This window comes from Excalfactoria chinensis, chromosome Z (assembly GCF_039878825.1).
Source record: "Excalfactoria chinensis isolate bCotChi1 chromosome Z, bCotChi1.hap2, whole genome shotgun sequence".
NCBI classification, from domain to species: domain Eukaryota; kingdom Metazoa; phylum Chordata; class Aves; order Galliformes; family Phasianidae; genus Excalfactoria; species Excalfactoria chinensis.
The window spans coordinates 72516910-72530536 of NC_092857.1; the positions used below are offsets into that span (position 1 = coordinate 72516910).

A 13627-nucleotide genomic window follows, 5' to 3' on the forward strand; every position below is an offset into this window, starting at 1 on the left:
TCCAGCCTAAATCTAAAGTGAATAGAGAGGATTTGTTGCTTTGAGCTGGGACCGGCTGATGACTCAAACAGCTAACAGTGAAGCAGCAGCAGTGAGCCTTGAGATGTTGGCCCTGCACAAGGGGCGTCTTCCCAACAGGGACCCAAGGAAGCCCATTTCAAATCCAACAGCCTGGTACTTCTCGCAGACGACGCAGCAGATAAGGTGAAAACAGGCTTTTGGAACTTAAAAAAATTACTTTTATTTTAGGAACCAATAAAATTATGGTAGATATTTACAAATAATTATCTCACATAAAGGTTACATAAAATCAAATGTCCACAAGTAACAGTCACTCTCATGAAAAGACACACAGATATTGAACTAGGCCAATCTTATTGCATGTTTCCTCAACTAATCTAAAAATAAAACATGTTGCAGTCAACCATTTAACTTAGAATAAAATCACAAATTTCTGTTTCGACAAGAAAAAGAATCGGGAAAAAAAAAAAGGCCGTATAAAACCTTCAAAAGCCCCCTCCCTTCTCTCCCTTCTCTCCCTTCTGACCCCACACCGTTAGCACACCCCACCGCCCAGCCCGCCTCCCATTTTTTTTTCCTCCCCAAAAGAAAACGCAAAACAAAATCCCCAAAATAATGTTCAACATCTTTGGCAAATTGGCACTGCTGTAATTACATTCAAATATTATAACACACAAAAGCAACACACGGCACTAAGGAAAAACACCAAAATTTCAAGTCTGTTCTTTTCCTACTAGAAAAAAAGGATACAAAACATACACATCTTAAGAAGCAATTTTTCATCTGTCTTGCAACAGATGTTATCCCCTACTTTCAAAGGCAATTCAGCAGTTATTTTTATGAGTTTTCTTCTGTGTTTTGTTTGTTTGTTTGTTTCCATTTGAATGCATTTTTTAAGGAAAGGATGCTTTTTTTTCTTCTTTTTTTTTTTTTCCCTCTCCCTCTCTTTCTTTTCCTCTTACGAGAAGTCAGCTTCAATGCAGGCATGGCAGACTTTGGTGGATACGATAGACACGTATTTCTTTGTTGCTAGAAGTTCCTAATAGAAAGTAGTTTATCTCTAAGGAAAAAGAAAAAGAAAAAGAAAAAAGAAAAAAGAAAAAAAGAAAAAAAAAAAAAAGCCTGTTCTTTTCTTTTTTTTTCTCTTGGAAATAAATTCCACTTGCGATGAAACGGTTTTCTGTAATTTCAGAATGTTACAAAGGCCACTGGAAAGTGAAAAAAAAACGGGACAAAGTTTCTTTGCACTACAAGGCTGAATGAAGCAATAGAAAGAGCTGAACACCCACTGACCACTTTTCCTTCTCGATCTACAAGGTGAGAGTGGCAAACATGGATGCAGGAGTCCAATGGTGCGGTCACCAGATGTGTGGAAAGGACTGTCAGCAGGTGCTGGGGAGTGGGGATGGACCCAGAGGTGTCACATGGGCCTACGAGTGCACATGTGTACACATCAGCCTCTGCACAGGAGCACTCACACTCACTACTGTGCTGATGCAACACTTGGCTTGCACTAAGCACCTCTTAAAGATGCCCTCTGCTCAGTATTTGCAAGTCTGATTTATGGTTGGACTGGATGATCTAGAGGTCTTTTCCAACCTTAATGATCCTGTGATTAACTGCACCCGAAAAGAAACACTACTTGTTTTTAACCAAGTGAGTTTCTGTCTGAGGGGCCCAGCAGTTCTATTGCTGGAGTCTGGAGCCATTCACTGCCATTCAGCTCTCTACCTTCAGTGCAGAGTGACTTCTGGGGACCAGAATGAGAGTCAGTGCCTTTGCCAATGCAGGCAGCCCAACCTGGCACTGCTTTTGCTCCTGACAAGACTGCAGGGTACAGCCTGGGAGCTGCTGGCCATCTGGAGCTCTCTTGTCATTTTCTCAGTGAATCCATAAGAATAAACAGGTTTTCCCAGCATTGCAGGGATGGAGTAAAAGGATGGGTCAAGTTTAATGCTGTGCTCACATCAACATCAAAGACCCTGATCACAATGTCCCAGTGACACACACACGTGTATATACACACAGGAAAGAATACAGCAACGTGGAGGATACTTTTGCTGAAGCCTCTACTTGGCCCCAGCTGCCAGCCCCACAAGTTATCTGGGCTGCGTGCCATAAAACTTAGAACTATTGGATAGTCGTGCTTGGAAATAAGCAGCATCATAGCATGGCTTCAGTTTTCTTTCATGACAAAGGAATTGTAGGAGATACAATTTTAAAACAGAATAGAATCCCATCAGCCAAGGCAGTGTATGGCAGATTGCACGTCAACAGAAAGCAGCTGCCAGTGCTCTGCATGCAGCAAGTGAACTCCTCTGAGCCTTCCGCAGTGCACAGCCATTGCAACACGTGTTAGTAGAAGCATTACAGCAGTTCTCTGAGAACTTCACTTTCCTTTCTGCTTGCCTCTCCTCTTTTGTTCTTTTTTCTTTCTTTTTTCTTTCTCCTGGTACTCTGTCCTCCCTTGCTGTTTCCTTCACACCAGCCTACAACACCAAAGTCCTCCTCAGAGCCTGCAGTCCCACCATTCCTGAAAGCTTTACTTTGACTTCTCCATGTTTCTGAATGAAACACCTTTTAGGCCTGTCTATGCTGGCGAGCTTATTGCTGGAACACACACTACTGAAACACCATCCATCTATCTGCGTGAAAGAACTCAGTGGTGGATCTGCTTGAAGGCACTTTTAGGGGGCTAAGTTCTGCAAGGGGTAGGTAATGATGTGCCATGCTTCAATACATCCTGCCCCAACCAAACAGCGGCAGCGCCTACCATGCCCCAACACCAGTGCTTCTGGCTGCATGAAAATGACCCATGAAACTAAGCCAGAAAAACACTGAACCAGCCTCAGCAGATTAACAATGGCATTCGACACGTTCCCATCCCTTTGAAACATCAAGTGGTCACTCACTTACAGTCTCCACTTCATTCCACATCCTCCCCTGCAGGCAGCACATGTGAACATGTTGGAGGCCTTGCTCACATCCTCTCAGCCAGGCCTGTTGCAGAGTAGCTGGCTATTGGGGAGGGCATATAATACATAGTTGACTGTGTCACTGTCAAAAGTACAAAGCACTGACAAGTGCGTTTTCTAGAAGTGTGGGTGGCCTGCATGCTCAACAGGCTAAATCCTGCTTGTGTTTCTTGCAGAGAAACAACCCTAGCACACATAAATGAGCCACATCTGCAGGGATTCTCAGCAGTGCTTGAGGGAGGTGGACCAGACACAGGTCCCTGCAGTACATGTGCAAGAGTGAGCTCCTGTGGTCTATCTCTATGGTTGCAAGCTGGAGTGCACAGGCAGAGAGAGGACCTTTGCAAGGCCTGTGTACCTGCACCTTCTCTGCCCTTCACCCAAGCTGTGGCTCAGTGGATGGAGGCCACCGCCACGCACTGCAAGACAACTCTGGCCAAGGACCAATCCTTAAGGATTCTTGATGTAAGCACTGAGGCAACTCAGGGCTGAGTGTAAGCACCTTGGGTCATTTAACCCACAGGCATGCATCCTTGGGATGAAATGTATGAGGGCTGGTCCAAAAGTAAAGCCTCCTATTTTACTGTGATGGCCCGTGACTCCTGAGGTGGATGTTGGTGATATGACAGTAGAGGCTGCACCTTCCTACCAGAATTCTGTTCCATTTTGTTGTGATGAGGCAGATGGCAGCAGAGGGGCACTCTGGCAAAATGACATCTGACGTGGAAGTGCGTATGAAGCAAAGCTGTGTCGCCAAATTCCTCCATGCAAAAAAAAATTGCAGCAATTGCCAGTCATAGATGCTTGCTGAACATACACAGAGACCAAAGAGTGGATGTGAGCACAGTGAAGCAGTGAGTGGTGTGCTGCAGTAGCAGTGACACTGACTTGAAAGACAAGTCATGTCCTGAACTGCTACGCACAGCTGTCACACCACAAAACAAAGAGTCTCCCAATAAGCTCATCCACTCAAATTGGTTAACAGTGGTGACTGTGTCAACTGATAGTATTTTGTAGCTGAGAATGTGCTCTATCAAACAGCATTACTGTGTTCCTTATAGTTGTTGTAACTTCCATGGGGATGAATAGGAAGCATTACTTTTGGAGCGACCCACATACAAACCCTGTTTTTCATAAGTCTGTAGACTAACTACAGGAGTCTCTGTCCCCTGAGCATAATAACATCTGCTGAAGTTTCATGTCTTACGTTCAGCCTTCTCAGTGTTATCCAAACTAAAGCCATGTAAGTCATTTACCACCAGGGAATTAAAAAAAAAATAAAAAAGAAAAAAAAAAAGCTTTAAAAAAATGTTTGTAGTACTTGGAACTAGTGAAAGCACAAACACACAACCAACAAGGGCTGCTCTTCCTGCACTGCAAAGACACAAGCACAAGCTTTGAGACCAGCTCCATCAGTGCTCAAGAAGCATCTCTGTATCTTGTTTGGCTCGCTCTCACCCTCGCTTTGGGGGCACAACCCACACCCTCATGTTATGCCGTCAGATGTTTGCTTCTTGCCTCTGCATCTACTGTCAGACGGCCTTCTAGCTATGCGAGCTCACAAAAAAGGCAGGTGTATTCGGGATATGCCCCTGCATGTGGTGTGCACACCTCAGTCAGCAGCACGCATGAAGAATCCCCACGCAGCCACTGGGGTGCAAACAGCCATGCAGTATGTTACGACAACTGAGAAAAGATAACATCAAAGCAAAGCGTCAGAAAATTCCCCGGGTAAATGATGTTCTTGTGCTTTTCAGTTAAAACCGTGTGTGCATGTTTGTGTTCCAGGCATCAAATGCTGAGAAATGAAAAAGACGGTTTTTCTTGCAGGTCAGTTTGTGCTCACAGAATGAAATTCTGGATTAGGGAAACCATTTAAGCCAGTGGGTCCTGGGTATCATCATGGCTTTTGAGGACTAGAGAACATCTAGCGCGGAACCCTGAAACTAACTGCTGTGTTTTTGTAGCACGAGGACGTACAAAAACTGCCACTGAGAATGGGGAACACACAGAGGGTGTCAGTGCTCACTGACAGCAGGCACACAAGGTGCTGGCAGCAAGGGGAACAGGGAGAAATGTTAGCTCAGACGTTGCAGTTTCAAAGAAATACTTGTCAAACCGGAAGCAAATACTTAATACTTGATCGATCGTTCATGGGACACCACCACCAATCAGCTCTGGGAAGCACACAGGGCAACACAGACAGGTCTCTTTGCAGTGCTGGTGCTGATCAGTGCAGGAAGCACGGCTGCTGTGGGCACTGTGTGCAGTGAAAGGCTGCAGATAAGTCTGGTCTCAGCGAGGTCAGCTCTCCCCTTGTTTTCAGGAGCGGCTGGGCACATGCACACCATAATACACGGCAAATGGTAGCTGCACTGGGGGTAGTTCCTGGTAAAAAGCAATGGTTGGTGTATTGCTTACCAGGCCATTGATAAGCTGCTCTCTTCAATAGCCCCAGGAAGCAGTGAGCACTGAATGAAATGTCACCTTAGTGCTTCCTCCTTGAGCAGGAGGGCAAGAAATGCAGGATTAGTGGGGCAAAGTTCTCCGCAACTTCAGTCCTGAATTCAGAATTGCTCCTCTGTGTTATTAGAATGACTTGAGATGCCTTCATTAAAACGGACAGACCACCCTGGCCAGTATGCCTCAGAAGGCAGGTGTGTCTGCCCATGTGTTCAGTATGCTCTGGTCAATACGTCCACTTCACAGAAATCATGATGGCCGTATGCTCCCCCTTTCTTTCAGGCTGCCATTTATTGGGCTAGAGCAGATGACCTGCTGAAATGTAGGTACGGTGTCTACTATTATTCCTTCCCAAATGCTGTTTAACTTGAAACCAGAGAATCTGTTTCAGTGCTCACCGTAATTACAAACGAACACAAATTAATGATAGGCAATAAGCTGTGACAGAATTGCCCACGTCTTTCTGATGCCCATGGATTTGGTACCAGCATATAGCATGATCACACACAGCTGTTGGATAGGATGCTGTACAGCAGTAGCATCAGCCTGAAAGATAGCCACAATGAGTGTTAACCTGGTCCAAAGTTGCTTAAAGCTTACTGAATTCTTTGAATCAGTGCACCAGTTTCAAAACACATTTTCAGATGTATTTTGAGCCTAGATTTGTACAGTGTTGCTGCATAAGCTTAGCGTATGCTAAGTCACTCTCATAGCAGTACAAACAAGCATGTATTTACAGTGCTGCTTGTGTAAAATTGAGCAGACCGACCTTTCTTTGCCACACACACACATTAAAAAAAGAAAGAAAAAAAAACCAAGAAAAAACAATAATAATAATTAAAAAAGCTTGTGTTGAGTCTCACAGCCTGTCTCAGTGTGCAGTAAGAGGAAGCTATCCCACGCAGGGAGGCCCACATCTCTTCCTTATCCCCAGTTACAGCCGTGGTACCCACAGCGATTAAAGCAGTAGCCAGACAGCTGCAAACAATCAAACTACTGCATTTCTATGACCGCATGATGTGCCAGGAGAACCACGTCCTCCCATTTCTTTGTTTCATTTGAGACCCAGACAGCATCACCAGAATCCAGAAAACAACAACGTTAAGTTTGCAGAGTCTTAAGAGTAAAATTTCAATGAGCTTGTTCCTACTATTCACTTTCTTCCTCCTTGACTTGCGTGGTTGTAGCAAGGTGACTCAATGCAGTTGTCCCAGGCAGTACTTTGTGATAAGTGCTCAAGCTTTGGGTCCGAGGTCAGTGGCGGTCATAGGCAGCAGCAGCTGCGGGTGGGGCTGCTCCACGGGCTGCAGCGCTGTAGTAGTAAGGAGAGCCTGGAAAAGAAGAGACGGCTGTGAAGAGAACTGATGGGGGAAAGGTGCCCGCTCACAGCGCCCAGAGCTCCGTCCTCTGTGTCCTGAGTCACGGGAATGAAGGCCGAGTGCTCAGAACAAAACTCACATCCTGCACTGCTGCAGCTGCTGTGCGTTGCTGCAGGTTGGAGGGCACCTGGTGGCCTTCAGCCAACACATCAGTGCCGCCTACATCACATTTCAGAATGTGAGGTTGGAGTATTCTGTCTCCAAAAGACCACACGACTCTGACTTCTCTAATTCTTTTTCCCCTTGTTTTTGAAGAGTGAGAACCTTGCACCCAAAAGTACTCGGCGTCTTTTACTTGGAAATTTAATTACCCCTTTTCTCACACTGCTTCTTTCAGGGAAGAAGTCCCTTGGCTTTGCTTAGCACTGATTTCAGAGCTCTGAGAACCACCGGTGAGCCGTGCAGACCAGGCTTAGAGCTCTGACGCGCTCACCAAATAACACAAGGCCTGAGAAATAAACACTGATGATGAATTTTCTGCCCTGTGGAGCTAAGCATCAGACCCCTGGCTGATCACCGAAGTGTCACCTGTAATCTGGGTTGTTTGCTGCAATAAGGAAGTGCGTTAGACTTCATTTGTGTCTACACATACACGTATTTGGTCAGCACAAGCTATAAAATGATTTCCATGTACACAAGAGAGGAAACAAACGGATATGGTGCAAGAAAAGAATTACAAAATATTTCAGAGTTCTGTTGGTTCAGCCTTCATGTCACCAGCTGAGTTCCATGTGCATGAAATGGGAAACAGGCCACAGTGAGGAAGAGTCCCTTGGAAGGACTCACGCTTGGACTCCTGTGATTGATGTAACTGGGTAGGTTTGGCAGAGCAACACAAAGCCTACATGAGGATCTGCTCTGGAGCAGGCTGGCCTGCAGGATCAAGCATGGGACTTAACACAGATTTGGTAACTTCTGCAGCTCCAGCGAAGCAGAGGGGCTGATGCTCCCAGGAGATGGGAGCCATTTCTGGCTCCTCCTTGTTCTCCACCTGCTCACGGAAGACATGTCTGCAGCTCCATTGAGCAGCCCACAGACCTCCCTGCAGAAACACCATCCTGGCCCCGCGACCACGGGCAGCCCTGAGCAGTGAGATGTGAAGCACAGACCACAACCACGAAGCAAAAGCTGCCACAGGCAGCACCAGGTTGAAAGCAATGAGAGAAAATGGCAAAGAAGTTATTGCAACAAGCCAGCATGAAATTGAATCGTTTTTCTTCATTAGACTGCCTTTCTGTTATCCACCGTTAGCGTGTGGTTGTTGAGCAAGGTCTGAGCTGGCGTGCCTGCCAAGCCCTGCAGACAGTGACAGACGGAGTCCCATGCACACCCTTGCTTCCCAGCATGTCTGTGCACACGCTCCTGTGCACATCACTACATTACAGGAGCTTCAGCTCATCAGCAGAGCAGCGTGGAGAACAACAGATCTCTCTTCTCCAGCTCCTCACACTGTTTCCTGAATTCTCCATGCGGACACCTGGCTGCAGCTCTGAGATGGATGCAAGGCAAGTAGCCAGTGCTGTGTTACCAATCCTCCCAGCACAGCCCTGCAGAAATGCAGTGCTGGTTGCACTACTGTTGCAGACAGTGAGCTGTGCCATGCCACGCAGGAGATGCAGGCTGTATCCTGTACAGAGCTGCAGGCGATGCTGACTGCAGACATGAGAGCACGAGGCCACAGCTGTCTAAGTAAAGTGATTTCTTCTTCTGCCTTTGCTTCTCTTGAACACCATGGAGGACTTGAAGTTGGTTTATGCCCTTCTGCTAGAGTTGTGAATCACAGCACTCCAGACTGCCTTTCCGCACAGCCACCCGCTGATACCAGTTCTCATGCTGGCTGAAGATGTGAGTAAGCTGCAGGTGCAAAAGGAGCAGCAAGCACAGGGCAGGCACAGCACTGACAGCATGCAGCTGCTTTCCATGTGGAGTTGCACAGCTCTGCTCCACCCACACACCTTTCCCAAAGCGTTGCCTCGCGGCTGAAAAACCGTCTGACCTCTCACTGCTGCTCCACACTCACAGGAAAAAGGGACTAAACACTCAAAGTGTCGCACCACCCTCAGCAGTTTGTTCCTATTCTCATTCCCTCCCCCTGAACCATTTTTCAACCCAAATGCTCTTTCTTGCACTTGTAAATCATCGCATCTCCCTTCTAAATTCCTCTTTCGCTGATGACTGCTTGGTGTGATTGCTGCAGAGCAATTCTTCCTGGTCAGAACAGGGAGTTAATTGAACACAGGTGCTGCTGAGTGCTTGGAGTATTACAATTTCATCTTGGTGAAAGGAGGGGTCTTAGTAAAACAAACTGTGTCAGACTGCGTACTACTACTGATTAATTTTGTCAAGGTTTCTGCTTTGATGTTGATACTGCCAGAGCTTGCTCTCCAGAGAGAATTAGTAAATGTACTCACGTCTACGGAGAAACGTGGAAGCAGCGTGGATACAGTTTACATTAACCTCCTCTCCAATGCAAGTCTTCAGGCACATCACATGAGTCTTCCAGATGAGCATGGAGAAGCGGAGCAGGCATCTGAGGCTCTGCAGCAAGCTCTGCAACACGGCCATGCAACAAGGCTCCTCCTTGTCCGGAGTTACCAGTGAGCAACAGAGCCCTGGCCACGTGTGGAGTGCCCAGTTAGGTTACAAGGACACAGGCAGAGCTGTGTATGGCTGGGCTCCCTGCAGTGCTCAAGAGACCTGCTGGTTGTTCCAATGCAATGGCCTTGGCTAGGATGGAGCTCACCTTCCCGAGGCTGCCCCTGCGAGGCTCATGGCTAGCACAGTGCTGAGCCCCCAGCAATGCCTTGTCTCTCACTGAGCACTGCTGGCACAGCACCAGGACTCTCTCCAAGCCCCCAGAGCCAGCAGATGGAGGTGGGCAATCGGTGAGGAGGAGACATGGCTGAGGCATAAACTGATGGAAGGGACGCTCCATACGGTATGGCACCAACTCTCACAGGTCCATGTTCTCAGCCTTGCAGCCCACTCTCTTGGCTGTGGGCAGGATGCGTTTGTTCCAGCTGTACATAAACTGTGTTCTGCCCACAGCCTCAAAGAGAAAGAATTTACCCTCAGAAATTATCATCCAAAAATGAAACGAAGACACCAAAGCAAGTCCTTTCCTGCACCAGGGGAAATCTGCGGGCGTGAGTTTGCAACCCCGCCTTGCCAAAAGCCACCCTTGTAATGCAGAGGATGGGCTTCAGGTTGGGTCTGCGTTTATTCTGAATATCCTACTGGTTTCTTCACAGATTGGCGGGGAAAATGAAAGAAACATGCAGAGCCTGTCTTCTGAGGCCTGTCTTCAGGTGCTTCGGAGCTTTGTTTGTCCTCCCTTCAGCAGTGGGAGTTTAAAACAGCTCATCTGATTCCAAAGCAGGTACAAAAACCATCAACTGAGAAATCACTGTCTGCACTCTTTGGGCTGGTTAAAGCGCCTTCCTCCACACAGCCCAACCAAAGTCTTGAAGGCAGTCCTGGCTGCGGCCATGGTAACTGCAGGTTTAAGCACCAGGAGTCCTCTGGCTTTGTACAGCTATGCCCATCGATATTAGCTGGAGATCTGTTCTTTGATTTATGATGGAAGCACTAACAAACCCTTAAATGTGGCACGGAAAATAGCAGTTGCATACCAGCACCATGGCATGAGAGGCAGAGGCTGTCTATTGCTCCCGAAGGATTTGTTTAAGGACGGGAACCATGATGAATACAGCCTGGGTGGCTCAATTACATGGGGACTCAATTACTTAAAACAAAGAAAGTGGATGGGGAGGGGGAAAAAAAAAGACAAAAATTCAGAATTATTTCTCTGCTGGAGGTCACATACAACAGCCCTGTCATCCATAAATCTGGAAATCTCTAAGGCACGCTATTCCTCTGTTGAAAGATGACAATTAATTGGTATTTTACTTACCTCATCCATGCAAATTATGCAGGGAAAAATTCTAATTACTGCATTCTACATGTGTACAAGGTCAAAGTGGGCCATCTTTTGACAGTGGTGTAAAATGGATTGTGTTTATGCTTCACATGAGGGCCATGATCCTGCGTGAGCCGTGGGGCTCCTGCTCCCTACAGTTTGTGAGAGCCCATGCAGACATCTGAGAGGCTGCATGAGCACAACAGGCACCGCAAACCCGCAGCTGAAGAGCAAACATGACATGAGGTCTGGGATAAATGCAAATGGCTGGAACCAGCAAAGAGACAACGCCACGCAGGGCAGTGGGGGTAACATTCAACGAGGAGACACAGCATTTCCCTGAAGAAGGCGCTCCCGATAAAATGACACCAGGTATGTAGGAACAGGATTCCTAACCTCAACAAATGGGCGTTCTGTCTCCCAGCAATGCCTTGCGTCTGTCAGATGATTTTAGGAGGCAGAAATGGGAAGACAATGGCGTTTAGCAGAAGGCTTCCTGCTGGTGAAGGGAACTGGGAGGTTTGCAGTACCCAATGGAAATCTGCAGCCACTCATGAGTGAAGAGCATTGGGATGCAAGATGGCTCCAGGACACACACCCTGCTCATCCTGGTGACTGATAATTACTGCTGGCTTATAAATGGGCACAGCTAGGAGCACGGCCCCGAACTGGGGGCAGCAACTTACCCAGAAGTCCAGGATTGGGAAACCTCCAGGAATCATTGTACGTTGAGTACTGCGGGTGGCTGTACGGGCTCCCAGAAAACTCACTCCCTAAATCAAAGGGAAACAGAAAAAGACAAAATAAAGGTTATTGGTCTAAGACTACAGTCAGTTGTGTGGGGAAAAAGAGCTATTCCGAATCCATTGTTTTCCAGTGAAGGCTTTCTCAAAAGCACTGCCAACCACCCTCTCCGTAGAAGGGTGGTCTGGATGGCCAGTTATTAAATGGGTACAGTCATCTTCTGTGTGTCCTTTTGCAATCCAGCTCACACCTGCTGAGTTAGTGGGATTTCTTCATGCAACTTGTGCTGCAGGAACAAGACAGCCTGCAGGAGCTAAGGGGAGGAATCCAAGACCAACCTGAAAGGCTTGGCCATTGCCTCCATGTCCCTGCAGCACTCAGGGCAAGAAATGCTGGGATGGAGCTGCTCAGCCAGTCTCCCTGTCAGCAGAAGATAAACCAGCTGATCTTCTGAGTAGTGAGCACCATATTAGCCTCTCCAGCAGAACATGGTCCTGTACCCATACTTCTATCAGTCACTTTAACAGAGGAAGAGGAATGCTTGCTTCAGTTTCAGGACTTTGTGAAGCCCTCCAGAAAAAGGCACGTGAAGACTCAAAGAGTTGTTGCTATTATCTCCTCACCAGCTGATTTCTCCATCTTTTTTTTTCTGTCCACATGTCATCTCCTGTTTCATACCGGAGCTGCGATCTCTTCAGGGCAGCACCATGCATAACACAGCTCTGACCTTGGGTAGGGTACTTGGTTCAACCACTGTGCAAACTGAAACGTCACTGCTGCTTCATTAGAACATCTCCCATGAATGAGAGCTCCTCTGCTCTCCTATCTTTCTTCATCCCAGGTTCACAAACATATACAGTCTGAACAGTACCGATGGAGAAAGAACGATTTTCCTTTGGCAAGGTGGCAGAGAAGAAAGAAGACTCTGGCTGCAGCCTTCATGTATTCAAGCTCTCAGACACAGAATGGCTCACATCTCACACTCAGCCAAGGGGCAGATCTGTACCACATCCCCATATGTAGCGCACTGCTGGGAGAGCAGCATTTGGCCGCTGCAGGGACGAAGCAGCGCTCTGTGTTTGCTGCAGGCTGTGCAGCGTACAGGCAGAGGAGCGAGGTGGTGAGGACAGCCCTTGCACAAGAAGCGGAGGTGGAGAAGCGCGTGCCCGGCCCCCTGCTCACCAGCAAACAGCGGAGGCTCCCCTGACACTCACATCCAGACCTGCACCCTGCATCACCTGTGCCCACCAGGGACAGAACCGCACATCCCTGCCGCCCTGCGCCTCACGGTCCGCTTTGGAGGCAGCGGCGCCTCCCGAACACGCAGCCACGCCGCAGATGGAAGCAGGCTGACATCTCATTGTTCCCTTCTCTCCTGCCTCGCTCTCCTCCCCTCAGAACCTCTGCTACCCCCTTCCCTTCTCTCACACACACATAAGGACCCTCTCTGGGGATGTGCCGGTGCCTGTCAGGCTGAGGCTTCCAATTCTCTGTTTTTTATGCCTCAGTGGTCAGGGTGTCAGGCTCCTGCAGCACACACCAGCCAGGAGCTGGAGGAGTCACTGAGCACCATCAGCTTGGTGACAGTACCGTGTGCTTCTTAACATACTCTGCATATCCATCAGCCCTGCAAAAAGAGGCTGAGGTTGGGAGGTGGGGGGAGGGAGGGGGCAGAGAGAGAATAGCAAATGAGAGAGAGAAACAAGAGAGTGGTGGAGGGAAAGGAGGGATGGGAGGGAAAGGCTCAGGCCCTGCTATCATCATCACAGCGTACTGGCAGGCAATCACTGTGACTGTGGGTGAGCTAAACTGGATGAATGAATGCTGCACGAACGCCTCACGGGTTCCACCAGGTGTTCCAGGACCATCAGCATTACTTTCCAACCAGCTCAAGCTCTATGTAAAAAAGAAAGAAACAAAACCTAAACCAGAAGGAATCATTCACCCAGGGGCACTCAGACTCCGCACACATGGCTGTCTGCACTGTGCTGATGGGAGTGGCGATCCTCCGTGCTGAGCAGCGCGTACCTCCTCTGACAGCGTGCCGCCGGGATGCTCAGTGCTGCTCAGTGCTGCTCAGTGCTGCTGGACTGCGAGGGAAGGTCTGGGAGGAGTGAACAGGTCAG

General features: G+C 48.1%; 1 protein-coding gene across 7 annotated transcripts in view; it reads right to left on the reverse strand.

The window, feature by feature from the left end:
- Positions 1-6693: 6693 nt before the first annotated feature.
- Positions 6694-13627, reverse strand: part of PAX5 (paired box 5) — a 100377-nt gene continuing 93443 nt past the window's right edge. For all 7 annotated transcript variants that reach the window (XM_072359662.1, XM_072359660.1, XM_072359658.1 and 4 more), the window contains 2 exons: positions 11444-11530; positions 6694-6790 (listed from right to left, as the gene is read on the reverse strand). In XM_072359662.1, the coding sequence (XP_072215763.1) occupies positions 6714-6790; positions 11444-11530 (164 nt within the window). In that variant the 3' untranslated portion in view covers positions 6694-6713. The remainder of the gene's footprint in view (positions 6791-11443; positions 11531-13627) is intronic.